The sequence below is a fragment of the Poecilia reticulata genome, linkage group LG22 (genome assembly GCF_000633615.1).
Source record: "Poecilia reticulata strain Guanapo linkage group LG22, Guppy_female_1.0+MT, whole genome shotgun sequence".
In the NCBI taxonomy this organism is placed as follows: domain Eukaryota; kingdom Metazoa; phylum Chordata; class Actinopteri; order Cyprinodontiformes; family Poeciliidae; genus Poecilia; species Poecilia reticulata.
In genome coordinates this window covers 11714963-11738763 of record NC_024352.1, presented here as the reverse complement: position 1 = coordinate 11738763, position 23801 = coordinate 11714963, and the positions used below count along the sequence as shown (strand labels likewise).

General features: G+C 39.5%; 1 protein-coding gene across 2 annotated transcripts in view; it reads right to left on the bottom strand.

Annotated features, from left to right (window-relative positions):
- Positions 1-3262: 3262 nt before the first annotated feature.
- akt1 (v-akt murine thymoma viral oncogene homolog 1) overlaps positions 3263-23801 on the bottom strand; it is a 44694-nt gene continuing 24155 nt past the window's right edge. For both annotated transcript variants that reach the window (XM_008399445.2, XM_008399446.2), the window contains 12 exons: positions 20092-20220; positions 16807-16918; positions 16362-16488; positions 15283-15414; positions 15080-15145; positions 14591-14659; positions 14323-14448; positions 10432-10560; positions 6387-6601; positions 6195-6282; positions 5966-6068; positions 3263-5037 (listed from right to left, as the gene is read on the bottom strand). In XM_008399445.2, the coding sequence (XP_008397667.1) occupies positions 4958-5037; positions 5966-6068; positions 6195-6282; positions 6387-6601; positions 10432-10560; positions 14323-14448; positions 14591-14659; positions 15080-15145; positions 15283-15414; positions 16362-16488; positions 16807-16918; positions 20092-20220 (1376 nt within the window). In that variant the 3' untranslated portion in view covers positions 3263-4957. The remainder of the gene's footprint in view (positions 5038-5965; positions 6069-6194; positions 6283-6386; positions 6602-10431; positions 10561-14322; positions 14449-14590; positions 14660-15079; positions 15146-15282; positions 15415-16361; positions 16489-16806; positions 16919-20091; positions 20221-23801) is intronic.

The following is a 23801-nucleotide window of genomic DNA, read 5'->3' as shown; positions in this document are numbered from 1 at the left end:
TTACTGATTCTGTGAGACACAAAATCTGAAATTTTTTCGTTTTTATTAATTTATGTAATCATTTTAACTCCGATCCCCAATAAAAATAATAGCTCCCTTCTCGGCATCGAGCCGCACGATTTGATACCACTTTTGTGGGTGGGCACGCAGCGGTACGAGCCGCATTAACGGTAATGGAAGAAAAATAAATAAAGAGACATTCTATTAGGTGTAGAACAATAGGTGCCTGCCATGCAATGCATGGAGGCAGTACTGACTTGCTTCGCAAGTCAGTACTGCTCTCCTTATGCATTGCTATGGCATGCCCCTAATAAAGAGACATTCTATTAGGTGTAGAACAATAGGTGCCTGCCATGCAATGCATGGAGGCAACACTGCTCTCCTTATGCATTGCAATGGCATGCCCCTAATGATTGAAAACATATACAATTGTTGCAATTATTTGAAAATGGAGAATAAAGTCAGCATATTAGACAAAAATTGGCATTTTTTAGACAAAATAATAGTAGGCAACATCAAAGCAAAATGTCTAACTCAAGGTTTGTCTACTTCAGCAGCAAAAGCTATGCAGCTAACAGCCTTAGGAAGAAATCCCTAAGGTGCAACAGACTGGAAGAATTGATCACTATTATTGGAGTGACAAGATTAACTTTTGACCTTGGGATAAAAGTGTCAAGCCTAAGATCTGGGTTGCTTAAAGATATCCAGCATTTTTCCTTAATATTATACCACTTGAGCTTATTTTGCAATTTGTCATGTCGTAACCACAAATTTTAATGGAACGTATTGAACATTTTTATACGACCAAAGCAAAGAGATGCATAATTGAGAAATGGAAGGAAAGTGGATTTCTATTTCTTTTTCAATCAAAAATCTTAAATGTATAAAAAATGAAGAAAGGTCAAACTCACCCCTGCTTTCAGCCTAAACTAACAGGGCAGGTTTGGTTGACAATTGTTTTGACTTTCACATCAAAACTAGAGTGAAGTGGGATATTAAATTTGCACCAGTTAGAAGTTTTAATTATTCACAATCTAAAGTCATAAAGATGATGTGTGACTGGGAAGTCAAAGCAAAACTACAAGTGAGTCCCGGTAGTCATCCCCAGTTCAGCCAGCAGCAGTCTGAGCTTAGCAACCTTCTTGAAATGGGGAAAAGTCATTTCAAAACAGCTGCCAGGAATGTCTCTGAAGTGACACTGAGCTGTCAGGAACAACACCCAGATTTCAGAGACTCAATGTCTGAATGCTATGTAAAAATACAGGAGGGGTCCCGACTTCCACACTGTGTGTGATATACAGTAAGTGACGTCACAGTTCAGGTGAGGTCTGTGCCAAAGCAACATCTCAGTTTTGTGCTGCGTTCAGGACCAGTCCAGCCAAAAAAAAAAAAAAGCCAGGCGAGGTGAGTGTCATACTGGGTCCAAACCTTTTGCCTCAGCTTGTAATGTTGCTGTGCATTGCAGCTGGCCAAAACAGCAGACTGTGAGCTCTGGCTGTCAACATCTGCTCCAGAGACTTTACCATCTGCCCAAGGCGCCCCCAGGGGAACGGAGCATCTCTCCTTGTCTCAGACCAGCTGCAAAACCCTGGACTTGGACACGAGCTGCCATACACACATAAAGACGCTGTGTGTTAGAACACTTTTCTCACTCTTGGTCATAATTCACGTTCAAGGGAAGTTTTAGACAAGCTAAATTCCCGTGTAAGTTATTTTTTTTACAGTTAAACGGCAAAGGTCAGCCTCCTGATCCAGCTGCAACTTAGCCTTACAATGTGTTTTAGTAAATGAGATTATTCCTTTTAGTTACTCAAATAAAATAAAAAAAGGATAATTGCACATTTGATGCATTTATCTGTGGTGATTTAGATAATTATGGCCTGCAGTTAATACAAACTAAATTCAGTACCTCAGAAAATTGTAACAATACTCATCTTTACAATACAAAAATGTCTTTCTGCAAAAAAGCATGGATGTGTACTTCACAATATCTGCAGTCAATACTTAGTCAGTTCACATTTGGTGCACTAATTCACTCTTTACAGTGCATTAGTTCACCTATTCAGCACTGTGAGACATTCAGGGAAGACAGGTTGCTTTATTGGTGTCTCATCTTCCTCTTGACAATTCTCTAAAGACGTTATAGATCAGCATTGTTGTTCAAGCAAGTACTGACACTTTTGAAAGTGTGGACAGGTGCCATCTTCATGAAGCTCGTCAGAAGATGAAAGCATGAAATATTCTAAGATTTCCAGGTAGATGGAGATGTTTTAGGTTTGTTAAAACACAGAAGACCAACACCACTTACATGGCTCCTCAAATCATTACTGTGACGTCACACTTCAACCTTCGATTCTGTGACCCTCCACTTTGCATCCAACCTCTGGTATCTTGCATTTTAAGTGAAATGCAAACCTTACTTCCAAAAGAAATGTTTGACCACTGAACAACAGTCCACTTCGCCCAGGTAAGATACTTCTGAAGTCTCCGATTTAGAAATGATAGATGAAGCCAATATCCTGAATAAACACACTCCAGCTGCACTTTCTGACTTTTCAAATTATTCAGGAGAATTTGCCTCAGTCAGCTCAAGCCTGTGGTTGTCGTATATGTTGCTTTGCACATTTTTCCTTCTTCTTGGCCTTCCATCAATTTGCTTTGATGAAGCTCATTAAACAGCGAGCTTCTTTAGCATCAATCTTCTGTGGCTTGCACTCTTTATGGAGGGTGTGAATGATCATATTCTCCATGATTGTGGAGGACATAGAAATATGGTTAAAGAGGAGCAGGAAAAGCAAATGAGGTGGATTAGCAGTCCTTGGCGACAATGGATGTTATTCAGGATGTTACTGTGAAAGATCACCCGTGGTGTCCAGAAAAAAGAGAAGACAGCACACCAGAGCATTCATGAGACGGTCATACTGCGACAGTCTTCAGTCACAGGCTTCTATAGACTCATTTCCAGACTGGCTGCTATCAGAGATGATGACTGCCCACAGCACCGTCCTCAATGACTAAATTCTTGAATTAGTTACAAAACATTTAATTTCCTTTTTCCCTCAACATTTTTAATATAATTTTACATGGATATCCATTAAAAAATAAAGGAAACAAATAGAAGACATTTTGGAAAAACATTTGTCACAAATACAAATAACCTCCAATAATGAAATCAAGGCGTTTAGCCCAAGATTTCATCAACACGTTTGCATGTTTTGCCTTCTGGATTTCTTTGAATGTAATCTTAAGAGAAATGAGTCAATCAGTTGATAAGACCTTTTATTTAATCAATTGAGAAGAAAACATGTAAAAACAGTGTACAAAGTTTATATTATTTGTTTACTAAAGCTGGTGTCCTCGGTCACAGGAATACAGGAGGGGCAGGTACAAAAAGAGTTGAAGTAAAAAATATAAAATGATTTTTTTTTTTTTTTTCCCCCTATTTTCAGAAGGTGACAGCCAAGACGGGAGTGTGCATAGGAATAAGTAACAAACAGACTCAGAGTGAACAAAGGTTTGCAAACGACTGAAGAGAAAACAATATAAAAAGACCCCATTACATTCAATGAAAATATGCACTTTTGACAATGATTATCTGTCGTTCTAAAAATACTGAAGAGCTTCCGGAAACTTGTGAAAGAAGAGCATCGGTTTTAGCCTCGGCACAAGAAATGATTCAAACCAACGCGTCTAGTTTCAAACGTATCCACAACACACAAATTCATCTTACAAAAGGAAGCTAATTTAGTCTTTACCAGCCGTAGAGGGGGTCCTAATACAATCATTTTTGGGCAACAAAGTGCATATCATTGGCACAGTGAAACTCCTTTTCATCCACATTGGTCTCATAAATAACTCAGAAGCTAGTGAGAGGGGTGAAAGTCCCCTAAAGAAGCAAATGAAAGATCACCGTTTTCCCCTGAAGCCTAGTTTGCTTGCAAAGTTTTCCTAAAGAAGTGTATTATGTTGAAGTGACCTCACTGAGGCTGCAGCATATGCACCAGGTGGAATATAGCACCCAATAGTGTACTGTATACAGAGGAAAAATCCAAAGGAGAAAAGACGAGCTTGGAGAAGAAGGAGCATCCACATGAAAAGGCACCAGGAAGTGTAAGCACCGACTTCAGGAGTGGAGATGCTTTTTATTGGCCTGAACAGGAAACAGTGGATCTGAGTGATGTGCAAGCAATTCTTAAAACAAACCGAATGAGCACTCACGCTCGTGTCACGTTAGACTAGATTGCACTGCTGATTCCTCAGACATATTGTGTGAAATGGTAATACGACAGATCGGTTTCAGTTTTGTATCAAGGGTAGCTTAAAGCGAAGAGGACTTTTCGGTCTTAGGAGAATTAGACATGTGTTACAACACATCGGTATGAAGGAAGATTAACTTTATTTGATACGGTACATTCACTTTGAGGCCAAAAATGTCCGAAAAGACTCGAAAAACATGAATAAATCACCCACTCAACAAACACACTCTCTGCTTTACATTGGTGTTTTTGGTCCACAGCATGCCTAAAACCTATTTGAAATGGTTGATATTTTATTGAATATAAACAACCCCTTAAAAAAAAAAAACTGAAAAAAAAACCCCATTGAGTTATGGGAGTAGCCCAATTTGTGCATAGCTACATTTCCCCGTTCATTATGGAGTACGGATGCCTGCTCTGTATACAGCATAACAACCAGGAAATGCAGGGTAGTGTTATCTCCATGGTCAGTCTTCAAAGGCCACCAAGAACAAGCACGTTTATCTTTGTTTTTGTCTCGCACTTCCTCCATCCTGTAAAACAACAACAACAACGGCTCGCAGACYGAGACATCCGACGGGGGGCTTGTGCAGACAATGCTGGGGGAGGACGAGGCTGAGCAGGCTGGGGCCTTTTGAGAGTGCAGTCGGATGGAGAGAGGGAATGATGGTGGGACCGGAGGAATGTTTGAGATTTGCATATTAGGCTGTCCCACTGGCAGAGTAGGAGAACTGTGGGAAGTGGGGTCGTCGCTCGCTGTCGAAAGACTCCATGCTGTCATCTGGGGATAAAAAAAAAATAAAAAGAATTATCCGTTTGTTGTTAAAGATACAATTTGTCTGACAAGGTAACATTTTTCAACATTAAAAATTTTGTATATTAATGGGATTTTATGTAATGGATCAATAGTAGGTTGTGTACCCTTTATCCTGATTTCCCTAAATAAAATTCAGTACAATAATTACCTTCAGAAGCCACCTAATTAGTAAACAGAATCCACTTTGGTGTAATTTATTTGTTATAAATCCAGCTGTTCTGGTAAGGCTCCAGATGTTTGTTAGAGAATATTGGTAAACAAACAGAATCATGAAGACTTAAATATAGCTGCAATACACACTTGTATTTGTACTACACTCCTGATCAAAAATAGTATCCTTTCAGTTCTACTTGTTCTTGATTTTTCTGATATCTCAAAAAACTTATTAAAAATTGGAATTTGGACTTCTAATGCGACAAAAATCTGAAAAGTTTAGAAAGCATGAAAACTGCAGATTTTTTTTTTCCCCAAGTCCAATGCCTTTTAACAGATTGAAATCTGCATTGAAAATTGGTAGATAACACTTAACCTTATCTATCCACCCATCCATCCACTTATCCTTTTATTAATATTTAGATTTTTTTTCTTTAATTTTGTAAAATTTGCCCCAAATGATCATTGCCATTCAAAGTGCTCATCTCCCTGCTTACTTTAATGGTTTTCTGAGGTCTATTTTAATAGTGTTGCATGTCCTGAAGAGGGCACACTGTACCTAATGAAGCCGGGTAAAGCTCTCAGTCATATTTAAAAAAAAAGGTAACTCTTTAAATACAGCAAATAATTATGTGGAAAGTTTAAAAATTGTGGATAGGCTTTGTGACATATTGTAAATATTGAGTGGAACTGTTTTTAAGTTGTTAGCGCGGTCATTCACATGTGAAAGTGATGCTACCTTGTCCGGGTGGCGTGATGGTGATGGTTTGTCCTGTGAACTCCTCGTCAAAATATCTTGTGTCTGTCTCTGAGGTAACTTGGGGCTTAAACGGCGGGACAAGCTGTTAGAGGGGAGACATGCTTACATCAACAGCCATTTATTGCCGTAGGAACAGTTGTCACTCTGACAGTGTTGGCAATTCTGCTTTATATAAATCGCAGGAAAAACAAATATTTCAGAACCCCACCTTCTTTTCATAGACATCTTGCCAATTTATCCCAGCAAAGAATTTGTGCTGCATGATCTCCTTGGCATCATCAGGCCCTCCGCCTAACCTGGAAACCCAAAAACAAGGAGTTTAATGCCACACCTTAAAAGCAAGCGACTGTAAAGATAAATAAAAGCTAGAAATGAGACCTGACTGAGGGGACACACCGACCTTTGCATTGGGTCCTTCTTAAGGAGACCGGAGAGCAGCGAGCGCGCCTCAGGGCCGAGAGTCCGAGGAAAACGGATGTCTTCCATGAGGATGAGCTCAAACAGCCTCTCGTGATCCTGGTTGTAAAACGGCAGCCGGCCGCACATCATCTCATACATCACCACGCCCAGACCCCACCAGTCCACAGCACGGCCGTAGTCATTGTCTTCTAGGACCTTGGAGAGGGGGAGGATTTAAAATACAGTTGTTAAGAATAGATCTAAATCAGAAGTTTTGTACTTCTTATTTGTTCATATTTTTAGACATCTAAAGACATTATGGACCCAAAATGTATTTTAAAGTACAAAACTTAAAGCATAATACACCCTTATATTGCTTTAAATGCAGATAAATACATTTATAGGCCATTTGAGAGCAAAAGTCATTGCAGCTACTCCTGCTGAACAAACAGGAAAAAGAGAACCATGCATATAGGTGATAAGATGACATCTGGATCTATAATGTTAATCAGTCTGATTTATAAAAAAAAAAAAAAAAAAAAAAAAGAATATGCAGAACACAAGCTGCAATCCTAAATCAACAGGAAAATAAAAGTGGTGAAAATGTATGCACACAAAAGTAGATGAAACACTTCTGCAACGACAGTATCTGATTCTGGACGTCTGTGTTTGGACATCCCAACCAACCCCCACCGACATCACCTTCTCCCCCCTCTGGTCAGAAGTTTTTAGGCTGCTCCAGCCAACACTGACTCACATCTCACATTAGGAGCAAGTATAGAGTTTCCCCTGGAGCCTTGCATATTTAATCACCTCAACCCCTTCCACATATACACAAACGCATACAGATCAACAAGCAGCAGAGGAATGAAGTCTTTCACATGAACAAATGATACCAAACTGTTCAATTAAACACAGCTGGAGTCACAGAGGGGGAAATATTTAATCATATCCTTTTCATAAGATGACTTTTTGTGACATTTCCTAATTAGAAACTCCTCTGGTGTTGTGCTTGGTGAACAGTGTAACCTGTTGCATGACGAACACTCTGCAGAGTGGAGTTGTTCCAGGGTGTCTGGGGACATGTACTGGATTCTACCTCACCAGGCGGATGTTGAAGGTTAAATCAAGACAACGAGAACAGTGTGTTCTCCCACACCCTCAGCAGCATGATGCTACAAATTTCAGACCTAATATTAGAAACTTGGGTAAAAAGATAAGGGCGGATTAAACGAATTAGACAAGGACACAAAAAGTGCACCGGCCCAGAGAGAGGGGTGGTCCTGCAGAAACAGATGGACTGAAGTGTCCGTAAAAGGAACCAGAATGCTGGTGAGTGAGCACGCATGCAGCTTGCATGTCTTGTGTGGGCCCTCGGTCTGGTCCTGCGGTGAGTGCAGAGGATCGACGGGAAGGGCCGGGAGGGCAGCGGAGGGGGGTAACGTGAAGCCGGAGCGGGGCTAAGATTACTGGGCCGTCTCTATTTCCAGCGCTGCTGTCGTGTGATTCACACCGTGCGACAGCTGGGCCCGCAGCTGCCCCATATATGTAGAAGAGCACCACAGCTGTGAAGCTGCCAGGAGCGCAGGAGCCAAGCTCATCCCTCATATACGTAACCAGGACTGCCTGCTTGCTTGCCTGCCTATTTGGGCCCCGGCCCTAAGCTAATACTGTTACACTGCCCCAAAGGAGCAGAGGCAGCGGAAGAGAGAAGAAGGAGGAGGATTAAAAAAAAAAAACACACTTGCTGCTGATTCTTGGGAGCTACAGTCTCCTACTGCCGTTTTTCAGCTCACAATGTTCTACACTGACGGCCATTAATCTTTCAAGACGCCGAATACAGACTGGTGTTGGGGGCTAGATTAAACACGTCCACATTTTTCTTTGTGGACGTTCCCCAACAGCCAATTCCCTCAGCCAATAATAGTTTTCTTTCTGTAAGTGTTTAATAAAAGTGACTAAGTGAATTTGTCCGGCGCTTTACTCCGGAGACAAACTGGTCAGGTTGTTGCAGGCCAAGTCTATCCTCCCTACCTCTCCCTCTCTTTCTCTGCAGCTCTGGGTGGAATATTCCCAGACATTACAGCATTCCTGTGCAGCACACACAACAAGGTCATTGTTTATTGCAGAAAAACCTGTAACACTGCCTGGCCCGTACTCCATTGAGACGCTCAGCAGCGACCCCGTTACCATGGCGATGCCCCCTGATGTCTACCAGCGCTCCACTAGTGAGTTTAGAGCTGTCACTGGAGTGGGCTGGGAAGAAGCTCCGGATGAGGATAGAAAACCAGAAATAATTGCAATAGATAAAAAGTTGCTGTCTTTTTCTTTGAAAAGGTTTATGAGGCAGTGTGCCTTGTAAAAGTATTCCTACCTCTAATCTCGCTGCATATGTTGTAATTGTGCATTCACAAACTTCAATGCATTTTGTCAGCAGCATATCACCGAGTTTGGAAAAAAAGTATTCTTTTAAAACTGTTCCGATTATATGCAAACAAGTTCTGCCCACTGAAGAATCTTCCAGAAGTTTGAGGTGTTTGATAAATTCCTCATGAAAAACTACAAACAGGACTTGTTTTAACTTTTTGTCAAAATGGATTTTCTTCTGGCCACTCTTCTCCACAGGGCAGATCTGCTGAGTGACTGAGGCCTTCACAAAACAGATGTATTTACACTGAAATTAAATTGTATAAGAGGAATTTACTGGATGACTTCTGAAGGAAATTGGTTTTATTTACTTGCTTCATGGGGAAAGGTATAATACGTATAAGTAGTTTGACAAAATGTCAGAAACTTCAAGGAGTTTTAGCATTTTTGCAGAAAATGTATATGATCCTGAGGAGGAGTGAAGCTTTGTGGGATTGTGTGCTTAGTGCAGGTGAAGCATCCCAAGCAGTGCCTCTCCGGGTGCCACATAACAGCTGGAGCCCATGTGGTTTCTCTTTTCCGCGATTTCCCAGACAGAAGTTCACATTTCCTGAAATCCAGCCAGCCAAACACCTTCTCCTTCAAACACAAAAGTCCAAACTCAGACTAAAAACAACGATACGACAACTGCATCAACATGGACACCCTTCTTCCGGAAAGCATTTTTATGACAACATGCGGGGAGAACCCACAAACACACTTCGAACACATGCACAATACAGCATATAGGGTTACACCTCCAACACTTGTCATACCTGCACACAACAACCTCAAGACACGACAAATATGAGAGCAGGCTGCCATGCCCTGGGCACACTGCACACTCATTAACTCAACTTCAGCTGGAGATTAGAGAGGCATTTTGGGGCAGCTGCTCTTTTCTTCAGACGCTTCCATACAATGAGGTCCACAAATAAATGGCGTATTTTTGTTAGCGGACTGGTGGGCTCTACAAATCCCCTGTGTTTATAGGCAGCATTCATCACTAGGATCCACACTGTAACACTTTATAAAGCACTTAAAAAAGACAACAACATTGACCAAGATTAAATACTTAAGGGGGGGGAAGCTAAAAATTGTATCTGGTGAGCAGCAGAGAAATTTGACTGACCACAAACTAGTAGGTAATAAAAACATGGATCTGTGTATCTAGGGTTCTTCTTGATAAAAGTTGGCTTGATTTTTGCCAATCGCCTTATAGCTGGAAAAAAAAAAAATCAGGATGTGATTAGAGTTAACATGGTTGTCCAGTTTTTAATCGGGATGTGTATTTTAACACTTCAATTTGTAATCAAGCATTTTTCTTCACTGTGAATGAGAGAAAAGGTTGACATCTCATTAAAATCAAAGAAAATTGGTGTCATCCAACTTTGGATGAGAGGCTGGATGGAGCATGTGTCCATGCACTTTAATAGGCAATATATTCGACAGCCGTTTCCCTACAGATGAAAACGAATATTGTGTTTCAACAACATTTAGCCAAATGGAAACGGGTAGGGAGAAACCTGATGGTGAAAATGAAGTGTTTAAAAATTATTTGACTTAGATATGCAAGTGGCTTCAGAAAGATATTAAGAGACTTCAAATCATCAGGTAAAGTGTTGCACCGTCATGTTTACCTCAGGTGCGAGGTACTCTGGCGTCCCGCAGAAAGTTTTCATAGTGGCTCCGTCTTTGATCCCCTCCTTACAGAGACCAAAATCTGTGATCTTTATGTGTCCGTCTTTATCCAGCATGAGGTTTTCCAGCTGTAGAATAAAAAAAACACAAACGTACATAAAAGTCACTTCTTTTTTTTTTTTGAAATGGAGGACATGTTGGATTAGGAATAAAAATTATGGGGGAAAAAAGGGTTTAAGTGATAAGTGAAAACAAATCTATTGAGGGCCAGAAGTGCAACAAATTAACTAATTTGCCAAGTAACCACTTATAAATGTAAATTCAAATTGCAATGTAATAAGTGCATTGCATGAAGAAATATAAATCGATGATTAAATTTGCAAACACTTTAATACACATTTAAGAGTTAAGCTCAAAACAAATGCGTGTTAAAAATCAAACATTTTTTGTTTCTGTTTTTTTAATATATTTCCTGTGCCACTGCTGGTCAACTTGAACCATAGTGATCTAATCAGGTCCCCATCAAACAAAATACATTACAAAACATTCTAGAGTAAGAATAAAAAACCTGCTAAAATATTATGGCACAGTATAATAAATAATTTAAAAATGTACTGCGTAAAAAAAAAAATTGGAACATTTAAATAACAAATGCATTTGATAATTGTACTAATTTTCATGTTTTTTAAATTTAGAATGTGTGTTCACTGAATTTTGAGACCTTTGACACTTCAATCCTATTAGCATATCAAACCATTTATATACCTTTTATTTCAGTTTTCCCAGTTGCTTGATAATGAATGAATGAATTCACCTCAAAGGGTTGTAATGTCTGCAAAGAGGAATTGCTATTCATATTTCCCCACAGGTAACAGTCAACAAATTTTCTCCTTATTTCACTTCGGCATTTAGTGTACCATTTGACTGAATGGATGTTTAATAAAACCAGGTATAATTAATCATATGAATGTTTTGGTGAAAGAAAATTAGTCAGCCACCAGCATCTTTCTTCCCTTTTTGACAAGAAAAAAAAAGGAGGATGTTATTTTAATTTCCTGTTTTGCAAATCAATTTGAAAAACATTGCCACGTGTGAGTGAGGGGAAGTTTTGGATCAAATAACGTCTATAGAAAAACACTCCTGCTGCTCAACCAGTGTTGTGTCATGCAAAAGTATTCGATGCATTTCTGAAACATTAGCATGTTTTTATCTGAACCACTCCTCTGCAGTTCTGACTCTCAGAGTTTCTCTCCAAGCTGATAAAAAACAGCAGCATGATGCTGCCACCACAATGTTCTATGATGTTTCATCCACATCCTTTTTCCATTTTTCTTGCAAAAAAAGCTTTATAGAATCCCCGTTTTAACATTTTAGTGGACTTCAACTAGATAAGGGACTTTAGAAAGCAAGTGGTTGCAATGGATTTCATTCGGGGGAAAGAGTAAATGTGCTATATTTAAAAAAAAAAAAAATTAAATAATATAATTGAGAAAATGTAAATCACTGGATGGAATATATATATATATATATTTGAAAACTTGTACATCATTTTACATTAACTTCACAACTTCAAATTACTTTGTGCGTCTCCATCACAAAACCATCCCAATAAAAAAGTTTACAGCTGCACTGCAACAAAACACAAATACGTTAGCATAGAACGTTTTACTCTATGACAACATGTGAAGGTAATCAGAGCTACAACCTGTATGGATGTTGATTATTTGGTGTCATGACTCGAGGTTTAACGCCCTCCTCTCTCTCTTCCTGTTAAAAGTCACCCAGCAGCTGTAGCTCACACGTGGCCAGCAGCGGCCGGCCAGAGTCAGCACATCCTCCAATCCTGCTACCCTGGCATTTTCTGGAGAACCCTCACAGGCTGGGAGCCTGCCTCGTAAACCCAAGGGAGGGAAGGAGGGAGGGAGAGCTGCGCTGTGCTGACCTGGCTGGTATAGTTTTATCAGCTGGAAGAAGTACGGCTCGAGATGCCCACTGCAGCACTGATTGCATTCCTGAATCCAAACATGCCCATCAATACGGCACAACTACAGCTGTAATGATGGATGGTTAGTCGTTTCCTTTTTGCCAAGAAAAAAAAAAGAAAAAAAAAAAAGCCTGCTCAACTGCAGTGTCAATTTACAAAACAATATAAATTGCAAAGTGGACCACATAATGGGCTCTGCATGTGCGCTATTAGAGGCAGCTCTGGTTATTTCTGTCTCACTGCAGTAACGTTCGGACCAGACTCTTCTCCAGCTGCAGTGATGTCTAGAGGCTGATGTGGGGGAGGCAGATCAATAAGGCCTGTCCGCTGCCACAGCTCTGGATGAGCACAAACCTCCCAAAAGTACTCATACCCCTTTGATATTTTGCTACTTTAATGCCTTTTATTAGGCTCTTATATAATTAACACAAAATAAAGCATAAAGTGAAGTAGAAGAAAAGGTGACACTTAAAAATTTTCTACAAATAAAAATCTGTAAAGAGTGGTGTGCCCATGTAGTCAGCTTGGTTAATACTTTGCAGGAATATTTCACAGCTGAAAGTCTTTTGAGGCATTTCTGCATCAGCTTTGAGTATGTGGAGCAGAGGTGCAGTTCTACCATCCTGCAATTTTTAGATACATTTCTTCTTTTAACACACCTATATCCCATGAATGGCTAATTACCAGGCCTCTGCAGAGCTGAACAATATTGCTGATTATGGGTTTCAGAGATTTGATTCAGAGAAATTTTACATCTAAAAGTTGAAGCATGAGGATGGTCTTGGACACCCCTGATCTGAAGGTTGACATTTTTGAACAATTGTACAATCTCCATTAGATTGGATGTAAATACGCCCGCCATAATTACAAATTTTACTGGACAATAAATTGTTCCATAAGTTATCGTGACAGACGACAATATTGTCGTTTTGAGTTCATTTTCAGATGATGTAATGGTAATGTCATAAAGATGCAAAAACACACTCTCAAAGATCAATAAACTTTAAATTCTCTAATGAACATTTAACACTGGAACTGGAAGATATTTTAAATATCCAAAATAGATTAAAAAAATAATAATTATGAAGTCCCTGCAAACAAAATTGTCATTCAAGAAAAGGACTAGCTGAGACAATGCACCGGACTGAAGGACAGTTTGGGTTGCAAGAGAGAGAAAAGAGAAAACCACTCCGTTTCACTGTATAGATGTTGTGTATGTATAGAGTTCATTTTCTACCATGTAGTATTATATGTGTAGGTAAAAAAAGTTTAATCTGGTCTCATCCAAGCAGAGCACCTTCTTCAGAGTACTTGCTGTGCCTCGACATAGCTTATGGTTTACTTTGAATGAGACTACTGGATTTTTTCGGATTCAACAGTGCTTCTTCTCACCAAACTTTTATAAAAGCCAGATTTGTGAAAAAGACTAAGTTTACCTGTCAAAAAAAATTCTCCTTCTCAGGATGTGGCTCTTTGCATATAAAGTTGCCATTAAGACCAGCTAGCCAACAGTGTCATGTCTTGGTAGGTTAACAGGAGTGATATATACCTCTCTCTTTTGGAATGATAGATAGAACAGTATTCTGGAAGATACATTTGTGGAGACTCTAACCCCATAGTAACCGTCTGAAGATATTTTTTAGTTTTGTTTACCAATGTTCACTAAAAAACAAACCTCTATGCTGAGATTAAATTACACACAGGTATTAATTTTCTTCTGAATGCAATTGATGAAACTGGATTTCACATATGCATGCCAGAATTTGGATTCTTACTTGCAAATACCTTTAAAAAACTTATTTTTAAATGTTTCCGCCACATTTATGTTCTACTTTGTGCTCGTGTATTACAAAATAAAGTAACAAAAAGAAGAAAAAGCAGAAAAGTCCACATATTTCCTTGATACCTTGAGATCTCTATAAACCACATTTCTCTCAGCGTGTAGGTAATCCAGCGCTGACACTATCTCTGCACCATAGAACCGTGCCCGCTCTTCTGAAAATACCCGGTCTCTTGACAGATGGAAGAAAAGCTGAAGGGGAAGACAGGGATGTTCAAATGAGAACAAAGTTCATCAGTCAAGCGGTCAAGGCAAAAAAAAAATAATTAGCAGTGACCAAGTAGTAAGAAAAACTGATGCAACAACAAAGGTTTGGGCGGTTTATGTCGCTTACCTCACCACCGTTTGCGTACTCCATTACAAAACACAGGCGGTCATGAGTCTGGAAGGAGTATTTCAGTCCCTGCAGAAGAAGAGCATGTTTAAAGCAGAACTTATCAGTTTAGTCAAGAGGAAGCTGCCCTTTAAACAAAGAACATACAATCGCAATAGCTGCATCTGCAGCAACATTCTCAAAAAAAAAAAAAAAAAAAAGACATCTAAAGAGGACAATGCTGGAGAGAAAAAAAAATAGAAAACAGATAATACAGCATGTTGAGAGTCGACGACAATATTTGTGCATAATTTATTATTTTCACAACATTCCCAAACCAAAACCCACAGATTTATTTTTAAGAAAAGCCAAAACAGCCAGTGTTACTATAAAAAGTGCTTGTTTTTTTCTGTCCAAATTGTAGGCTTTTCTGAATAAATGGATGCTTGAGTTAAAAAAAGGCCTCTTTTGGGTTAAAAAAAGGTTGAGTATACAGAGGGGCTTCCTTACAGTCAAGAACGGATGCTTTGAATTCTGGAGGACCCTGTTCTCTGTGAGTGTGTGTGCCACTTCATCCTGCGAAAAAAGAAAAGCACAAAGAGTGTTTGTCCAAGTCTTACAATAGCTAACTATTTAGGTATCAGTCATTGCGCCACTGAACTCCAAAACCTAAGTGTTTTTCACCCTTTACTTGCAAATTGGCAACCACTCACTTTTGCTACGATCACCTCCTTCTTTAGGATCTTCATGGCATAGTAGCGTCCTGTGGCCTTCTCCTTTACCAGAATAACTTTGCCAAAAGTGCCTTTTCCCAGGAGTTTGAGGTATTCAAAGTCATGCATAGTCTGGAAGGCCAGAGAAGACAAAGTGGTATCTGGTTACGAAAAGGAGAATTAGCAAACTCGAGCTCTGACCAGCTTGGACACACAATCCGATTGACAACAGCACTAAAGCATTTTAGGCACCATTTTACCCACTAAGCAATTTCCACTCCACTAATGGTTTGGCCTAAATGTGGTTGGGACTTGGTTAACCTCTGACCCCGAGGAGAATGTTGTGAATGGGTGTGTATGGATCTGTGTGTGGGGAGGTGGGGGACGACATCCAATCCTGTGGCCTTGAAGGGGAAAGGGGGGTTGGGTGCCAAGCCACCCCTGGCTGATGCCTTCGACCAGAAGGTTGGAATGGGGAAGCAAAGCTGGAGTTGTGTGAGAGCATCAAGGGAAGGGAAGGGCAGGTCAGAAGAAAGGCACCATGACCAAATGAGGGATAAAGTGGGGGGCGGGGGGAGTAACCTTAGAATTACCACAGGGCTGACTTCTGTTTTAGAAGTACATTTAGGGACAAAAGCAACAAAATTTTTCATGTCTCAAACTTTTTCGTGTCTTGTCCTCTTTGATTATTTAGATCATTTATTATTAAATTGTGTTATTGGATGTAAAGCTTAAGGCAATGTGCAGTGTTAGATGTAAAAGGTCTAGCACGACATAATGCTGCTTGTTCATCAATGTTCTCCAACAAATCTCTAAAGCCTGCATTGTTAGTTAAGTTCTACAGACTAATTATTGCACTCCGTTTTATTTAGAGGTACTATAGAGTAAAGCAGCACAACTTTAAATGCATGCCACATTTTTCTGTTTGTTAAAAGATTTTCAAAATCACTTCACATTTATGCACTACGTTCTATAAAGTCCATCAAAGTTTGTGTTTACTACGTAATAAAATGTGAAAAACTGATATGAGTTGTTGTGAAAGGCACTGTGTAACACTGTGCATGGGTGAGATACAGTACCACTTTCTGTCTGGGTTTGGTCAGGTAGACCTCCATGTCCATGGGCTCTGGAGAGGAGTCCATCCTCTCCTCTTCTTGTTTATGAAGGCCTTCAGCCACTGCCTGGATGGCTTTGGTCCATTCTTCCCTGAAGTAGACAGAGGAGTCAAAGAGATTAAATCAGCTCATTTTCCATTGAGCAAGCCTTGCAGCCTAATCATGCAATTCTGTTCTCATCAACAGGAAAGCAATTTCATGTGTCAGTTCAGCCAATCACAGCAAACTTTGAATAAGTACGCAGCAATGAATCATTGTAAATGTACACATTTGAGCAGTTTCTACATCTTAATCTGTGCAGCTGTTTGCTGGAAACAAATGCTTTCCATTTAAACAGTTTGTGTTTTACAACTCCAATAGCAAAGAGAGGCGGGTGTGTTGTGTGTGTGTGTGTGCGCTTGTAGCTTGCCTTTCCTCGGGGGTCTCCACGTGGAAGGTACGCTCGATGACAGTGGTCCACTGCAGGCAGCGGATGATAAATGTGTTGGGCTTGGGTCGTTCCGTCTTCATCAGCTGGCACTCTGACCAACAGCCAGGGAGAGAGCAGGGAGGGAGATGAAGAGAAGGGCCAGTGTTGTAGGGGAGCAGAGAGGAGAGACAGACCCACAGTTACAGCCATTTATCTTTATCGCCACCCTAACAGACACCGTTGGCCAATTTGGAAAAGAACAGGTGCACTTTGGAGGAAAAGATTTGAAAGCTCCTTTAAAATGTGACATTTGGTATCTTTTTGTCATGAACAACCCATGTGCCAACATCTATGGTTCCTACAAATTTTTCCCAGTAAAGATGTCAATTTTCCAGACTCGCCTTTCTGAGTTTTCACAGTTCATTGTCCTCACCTTCATATTTAAAATACAAAAGTTCACCATACATTTACAGAAAATGTTTCAGGGAATGAAGGGAGGACACAATGGATGACGGATGGAAGGCCAAAAAGAAGGACAGACAAATGAATGGACAACTGACCATGGATGGACATAACGAATGGGTGGATGGAAGGATAGAAGGAACAACAAACAATGGAAGATACATGAATGAATGGACAACGGATAGATGGAAGAAAGGAAGGATGGACATCAAGTTTCACACATTTTTGTGTCGTAATCATGTGAATAAATAAAAATTTTAGTATTTTTAATACATTTAATATACAAATTTTAGTATTTTTAATACATTTAATATAAATTATCCCACTACACAGAAATCTTTACATTCTTCATTTACTCTTATTAAACTGTTTTTCTTGTTTTTCTCACATATGTGTTTTTCTCACATAGTCTGACAGTGGAAAGTCTCGAATTACAACACTTGCTGATAGAAAAAAAAATATCAGCAGACCTGATACACTCATCACTTTCTTCACATATATATATTTCCCCAGTTTTGGAGCAAACAATTGTTATGTAAGCAGTTTCCAAAAACAATTACTCACAATACTCCACAAACTGGAAGTACGAAAGCAGCGATTTCCATCTGCACCTTCTTCACATTAACATCTGTTCCCAAATGAAACATGTCAGCAAATATGTCTGGGTGTGACACAAATATGGCCCCTGTCTGATAGATGGAGGACTCCAAGTGGACCACCACTGAGATCCAACATGGCTCCATCAGGGTGAATGTGTGATCCAGCTGCAGCCGCCCCCTCAGCAGCGACACACCATGTGTCCTCTATGATGAGGTCGCACTGGTGACAAGGAAAAACAAAAAAAAAAAAACAAAAACAAAGCCTCCGTGGATGGAGACAAGAGCCTCAGAGCGTAGCCCAGACAAATACTTGAAATTAGGCAGTTAATAGCCACGATAACTCAAGAGTGTCGGGGAGGAAACAAGTTAAACAAACAGTGTGCCGTCTAATTGTTGTGTTCAGTCAACTGCGAGGCTTATCGCTGAGACTTTCTGTGATGGGAAGATGGAGTGAACCGTGTTGCTCTGGGCACTTCTATTTAGTTTTCTTTCACAATATGAAAGTAGAGGGGTTGTGGAAGAAGCTCAGAGAGGAGGAGGACAGCACCTGATGCATTGAAGTCAAACACATAGTTATCTACGTGTATTCTGGGGCAAAGTTTTCTTTGCTTGCAACAACGCAATGATGCTGCAGAGATGATACTGCAGCATCTTCAGAAACATTTCTGACTAACTGCAGCAAGGAGCACACAATGATAAAATCTGACCCAATGTGAACTTAGCCTTTTACACACCTGACATGCAACACCAAAACAAATATTGATTTTCTGCATGTTTTAGTATGTCACTATACTTAGACTATAAATACTCTAGAGGACTTGGGTCATGCTACATTTTAGTCAGTGTATCTATTCCCTGCAATAACCGGTTGTCCATGCAGATCTTGTTTTAGAAATGTCTGACTGACCAGATTTAACCCAGAAAACTGCAGAAAATGTGAGTTTTATCTTATAGGTTCCATTTACATTTTGCATGAACAAAGATACTGAAGGTCTGGCTTTGTTAAGCCATTTGAGAAACAAAATATATAGAAGTTTATTGTCTCCCAAATTGAATCAAGGAGGCAACAGGTCTTTGAATGAAGTACATACATCTTTCTCCCCAGTAACACTCTGTTTCAGAGAATCCCACAGGTAGAAATGACAAAGAACCTCCAGACATTTCAAGGTATGATCTAGAGTCTATTCCATGTGCCTTCAAACACCTAAAAGCATTCTGGCAAGACATCCAAACCACCTCTGGTGATATTTATCGATGTAGTGAGGCAGAGACTCTGTTTCAAGCTGCCTCATGGATGAAAGAGTTTGTCAGCCTATTGGATTTTATTCCACCTATTTACGATATAAGATCAGGTCACTGAGGTAACACCAATATTTTCTAGCCAAGACCTTCCCATATCTTAATCAATCTCACAAGTTCTAGGTTTTCTATGGAGTCTCCTCTCAGGGAGATTTTCAATTCCTTTTCATTAGCAAGAGGCTTTAGTAGAGCTAAATGGGCTCTACCAGATATACGAGCAAAAAAATAAATAAATAAATAAATCATGCCTTCCTTTTTCTGCTTGAGTTGGAGACAATAACCATTCTTCACATAGTAATTTCAAAGAATGACCAATTTTATTAGCTTTTTTAAAAAACAGAAAAACATAAATAATGTTTTGGAGCTTCTTCATCAGGGGAAAAACAGATGAAGAGAGTGATGTAAGTAGAGGGCGTCCTACTCTTTCAGTATCAAACTTAAGGAACTCCCATCAAAACAGCCAATGAACTAATAAAATGACAGATTAAAAAAAAGCGTGACAGAAAGAAATCTACACTTTAAAGGCATTTTAGGGACTTGCACCAATGGTAGCAGTGATACATCCAAGGAAGAAAAAATCAGAAAAAAAGGTGCAACGTAATTTTTTTGGTGTGCAATTATTTTCAAATGTGGAGTACCAGACAGTTTTAAAAAATAGCTCACAGGTGTTAAAGTTTTAGGCAACTTTAAAAAAAAAAAAAAAAACAGACGAACATGTCTCAAGTTTTTTGTACCCAACTGTAAGTGATGGAGTGTTCCTGACTGTCTGCAGAGTACATTTAGAGTGATAGCTTTCAATGTACTTGGATAAAACTGTGATATACATTATTAAAACGCGTGAAATGAACAGATGAAAAATTTACCACAACAAATATTCAAGCAAAAAACTAAAGGTGCTTAGAAAAAGAAAGAAGCAGATACTCACGTGCAACGGAAAAGTTATTTAAGGGGGTTTCCAGCTGGTCAACATCTTGTGGTCGTTCTTTGTAACCAATGAATGTACCGTCACTCTTGAGGAGAAAATACCTCGGCCTCCAGGTCTTGATGTATTCTCCTGATACGGGGAAACACAGATAGAAGATATTGGGTTACTGAGAAACCTTTGCTTTTAGATTCTCAAAAGCCCGACTAATGTATAACTCTACTCATTTTGTGGGTTTTATGATGTCATATGTGGCAATGTTGGTTCTTTTCATGTATAAATATGATGAAAATGTTTTTGGTGAACCTAAACTCGGGCACCTATTTTTTCCTTTCTGTTTTCATTGGACTTTAGAGACACTTTCTGAAGCAAATAAGATAAGAGCAAGACCAAAAAAGACGGGCCATGTGTAATTTTTTTGTTTATTATTATTTTTCAGCTTTAATAAAATACTGACAGGGTTAAGTCAAAAGAAAAACACAGTGTGGGAGAAATGCTAGCTCGACCATTTGAGCCACCTTTGAGAATTTCCTGATTTGTAAAAAATGATCAAACTGAATTTTTTCCCCCTGGAATTAAAGATCAAGACAGTAAAAATAAATAAGTAAATTACAATGTAGATTAGTAAAGGAGAATGTAACAACACATATTGCCTTGCAAAGTATTTACCTCTTGACCTTTTTTGTATTTTCTCATTTTGCAACCAGGAACTTCAGTATGTTCTAGTCAAATTAGCACTAAAAGAAAACAAGTGTCTTTACGAGTTTAAAAGAAAATAAAAATCCATTAGAGCAGCAAGTCTCAAGTCTTTTGCAGCTTAAAACAGATTTTCCTCTACTTGGAGCCTTCCCATACATCACCTTCCCATACAGATATTTGCCATAACCTGCAGCCACACAGGTCCATCCTACTCACTTACTCAACATGATTCACGCAAATGAATCTCTGAAGAAAGACCAAATTCAATTTATTCTGGTGATGCTTCAGGAAATGTTACGCCAGATGTTGTACAGACGGAAGGGGAAAAAAAAGCTAACATACCATAACAAGGCAGTGGCACACGGTGGCGTGGAACTTGAATATTTATACTGGAAAACTGTAATTTATTTTTAATTACGGAGCCGCACATTAACCCCCTGCCAAGCAGCACCAAGCTGTCCTTAATTGCCCCATTTCCTCTAACACAGAAGTGTGGTGTTTCTTAGTGTGCGCGCGTACAGAGATGTAGAAGATCTGTCAATATGAGCTTCTGTTTCCCTCACTCAAAAACTTCTGATTGATACAACTGGAAACAGATCAGTCAGTACAAAGCAAACAGAAGCTGGTGGACTGTGGTATAAAACTCGCCAAACAGTCCAAAATCATTTCTATCATACTTGTTTTTCCTTTATTTTTAAAATTTTCTAATCAAGATGAATACAATATCATCAAGACAAGAAAGTAAAGTTGCAGAAGCAATAAAAATAACATTTTAATAGTAAGTAATTACAGGGTATGGTGTTGTGTAGTGGTAGTGCAAGCGCCCCATTAATAGCGATTGTATCCGCTACGCAGCCATCTTTGGTTTGATTCATGATTTTGTGACCTTTGCTGCAAGTCTTCCCTGTTTCTATTTCATCAGATTTCCTGTGATTCCTATTAATAAAGCCCACTTCCGCCACAGAAAAAAAAAATTTAAAAAACCACTAAAGTAATACAGGTAACAAGTTCAAGTTTGGCGAAGTCTTAGAAAACAAGATGTCTAACATTTAGGCAGATTGTCTGTGTGAGTCCTGTATGTTTTCGCTGTCCATTGTCTGAAGTTTCAATAGATGTAACTAATAACTGGAATGGCGTGACTTTCAGAGTGAAACAGTGACCAGCCAGTCAGAAGCTCACACACCATACCCAAGGTCTATGGGGTTAAATTGTGTTTTTGTATTCTTAAGATCTTCTAAGTTTTTAGAAGATCATTTGTAGTAGGGTTTTTTTTTGGATCTTGAATGTTTTCCTCTTATATTATCTCCAGTCCTTTGACAATTTTAAGGTAATATTTGTTGTTCCACATTCTTTTGAACCATTAAAAGGTCAAAGAACAACAAACATACGCTAAAATATTAGGAACTAAGCTCAGTTTTATCTACAGATGACAGCTTACTATACATGTAGGGTTTGGCAGCAACTGTGAGAGTGACGAACAGCATTTAGCTGGAGACATTTCAAATGCTAGATGTTTAAATAAAGGATTATACTTTTCCTGCCCACCGTTTGCCAATTTTCATTTTAAAAAATACACTGCAAATATGTTAACATGGTCAGGTAGAAGGAATAAAAAGAAAATGTCTAAAAGGTCAAGAAACTGCTAATCACCAGCAGATTTCAAAGTGCAAAGTACCCCTTAGATAGTTAATCTTGTCATCTGCAGAGTAATTGGAAATTAGCTTATTTTTTCCTTAAAAATGCCTCTACCTTGAATGTGAGGTTGATGAATCGCAAAGACATGTCATTCTTCAGCATCTAGATCAGTCACTCATAAATATATATACTATATTTCAAAGAATCAACACACAGTCCGTTAAGATCACTCGCCTACATCATTTCTAAACATACAACCCAGAGCACGTGCAATTTAAGAGTAAAGTTGGGAGTTCAAATCAAGAACCTGTTCAGCAATAATGAAATGCCAAAACTGATGGCCAGAAACAATGCTGAACCCTTTGTACCGAGCCTTCTTTTCCTCAGCTGGGCCCCAGCTGGTGACTTACTCTCCCGACAGGTTTTGGCTGACCCATATTCCCTCGATATCCACCATGCCAACAACCACTGAGGACAGTATGTGCACAATGCAGAGGCAGGATAATGAGCCCTTTACCTGACACCTCTGACGAGACATGGACTCTACGTACATGCTCGTCTCGTGGGCACAGAAAACAACAATAAAAAAAGTAAGTTTAGCTGTCTAAGGTTTAGTTTTAGGGCAAGAACAAGACAAAAATCACTTCCAGACTGAGAAATAATCTTATGTACACATGCTGTTGTGACGGGTAGAGTCAGGTGTTTGACCACAGCCCAATGTGCTTGTGTGCAAATAGATTTGTTTATAGGCTGGCTCATAGGGAGAAAAAAAGGCCTCTGTGTAGTAGATTACATCAACACGCACTTTGGAAGGTTGAGAGCATTTTCTGCCAGCTCCGCTGACGCATAGCACCCACTGGAGAAGCAGCATGGGTGGTACTATGTGACGCAGTAGCAGCTCAAGGCTCAGTATTGCGTTTTGGAGATACTGAGGTGGCCTTGATGGCATTAACGTCAGGGGGATGACAAAGCCAGCCCTGCGTTCTCAGTCACTTGAGTCTTCCAAGAATTGTCACTATGCTGAATTGTGATGTCAGAAGAGACGGGTTCATGTGGTCGCTTGGGGAAAACACACCATGAAGCAAACAAGTTTATGAAGGAACTTGACACTTGAGCTCTAAATGGTCCCAGAGATTAGAGAAAAAGCAACTAAGAGACTTGCAGTACAAGAAATGTCCACCATACTAGTGAGAAATGTGGGAAACTCCACATCTGCCCAGCACATTTTCACCTTGCACATACCACTTTTGAGACAGGAGGACACTGCAACTTCCTCGTGTGTGACCGCAAAACCTGGTCACATGACAAACAGTGGAAGTAGCTATATCCGGCTGTCTGAGACCATGTCTCCACAGCACTGCAGTGCAACACACACACAC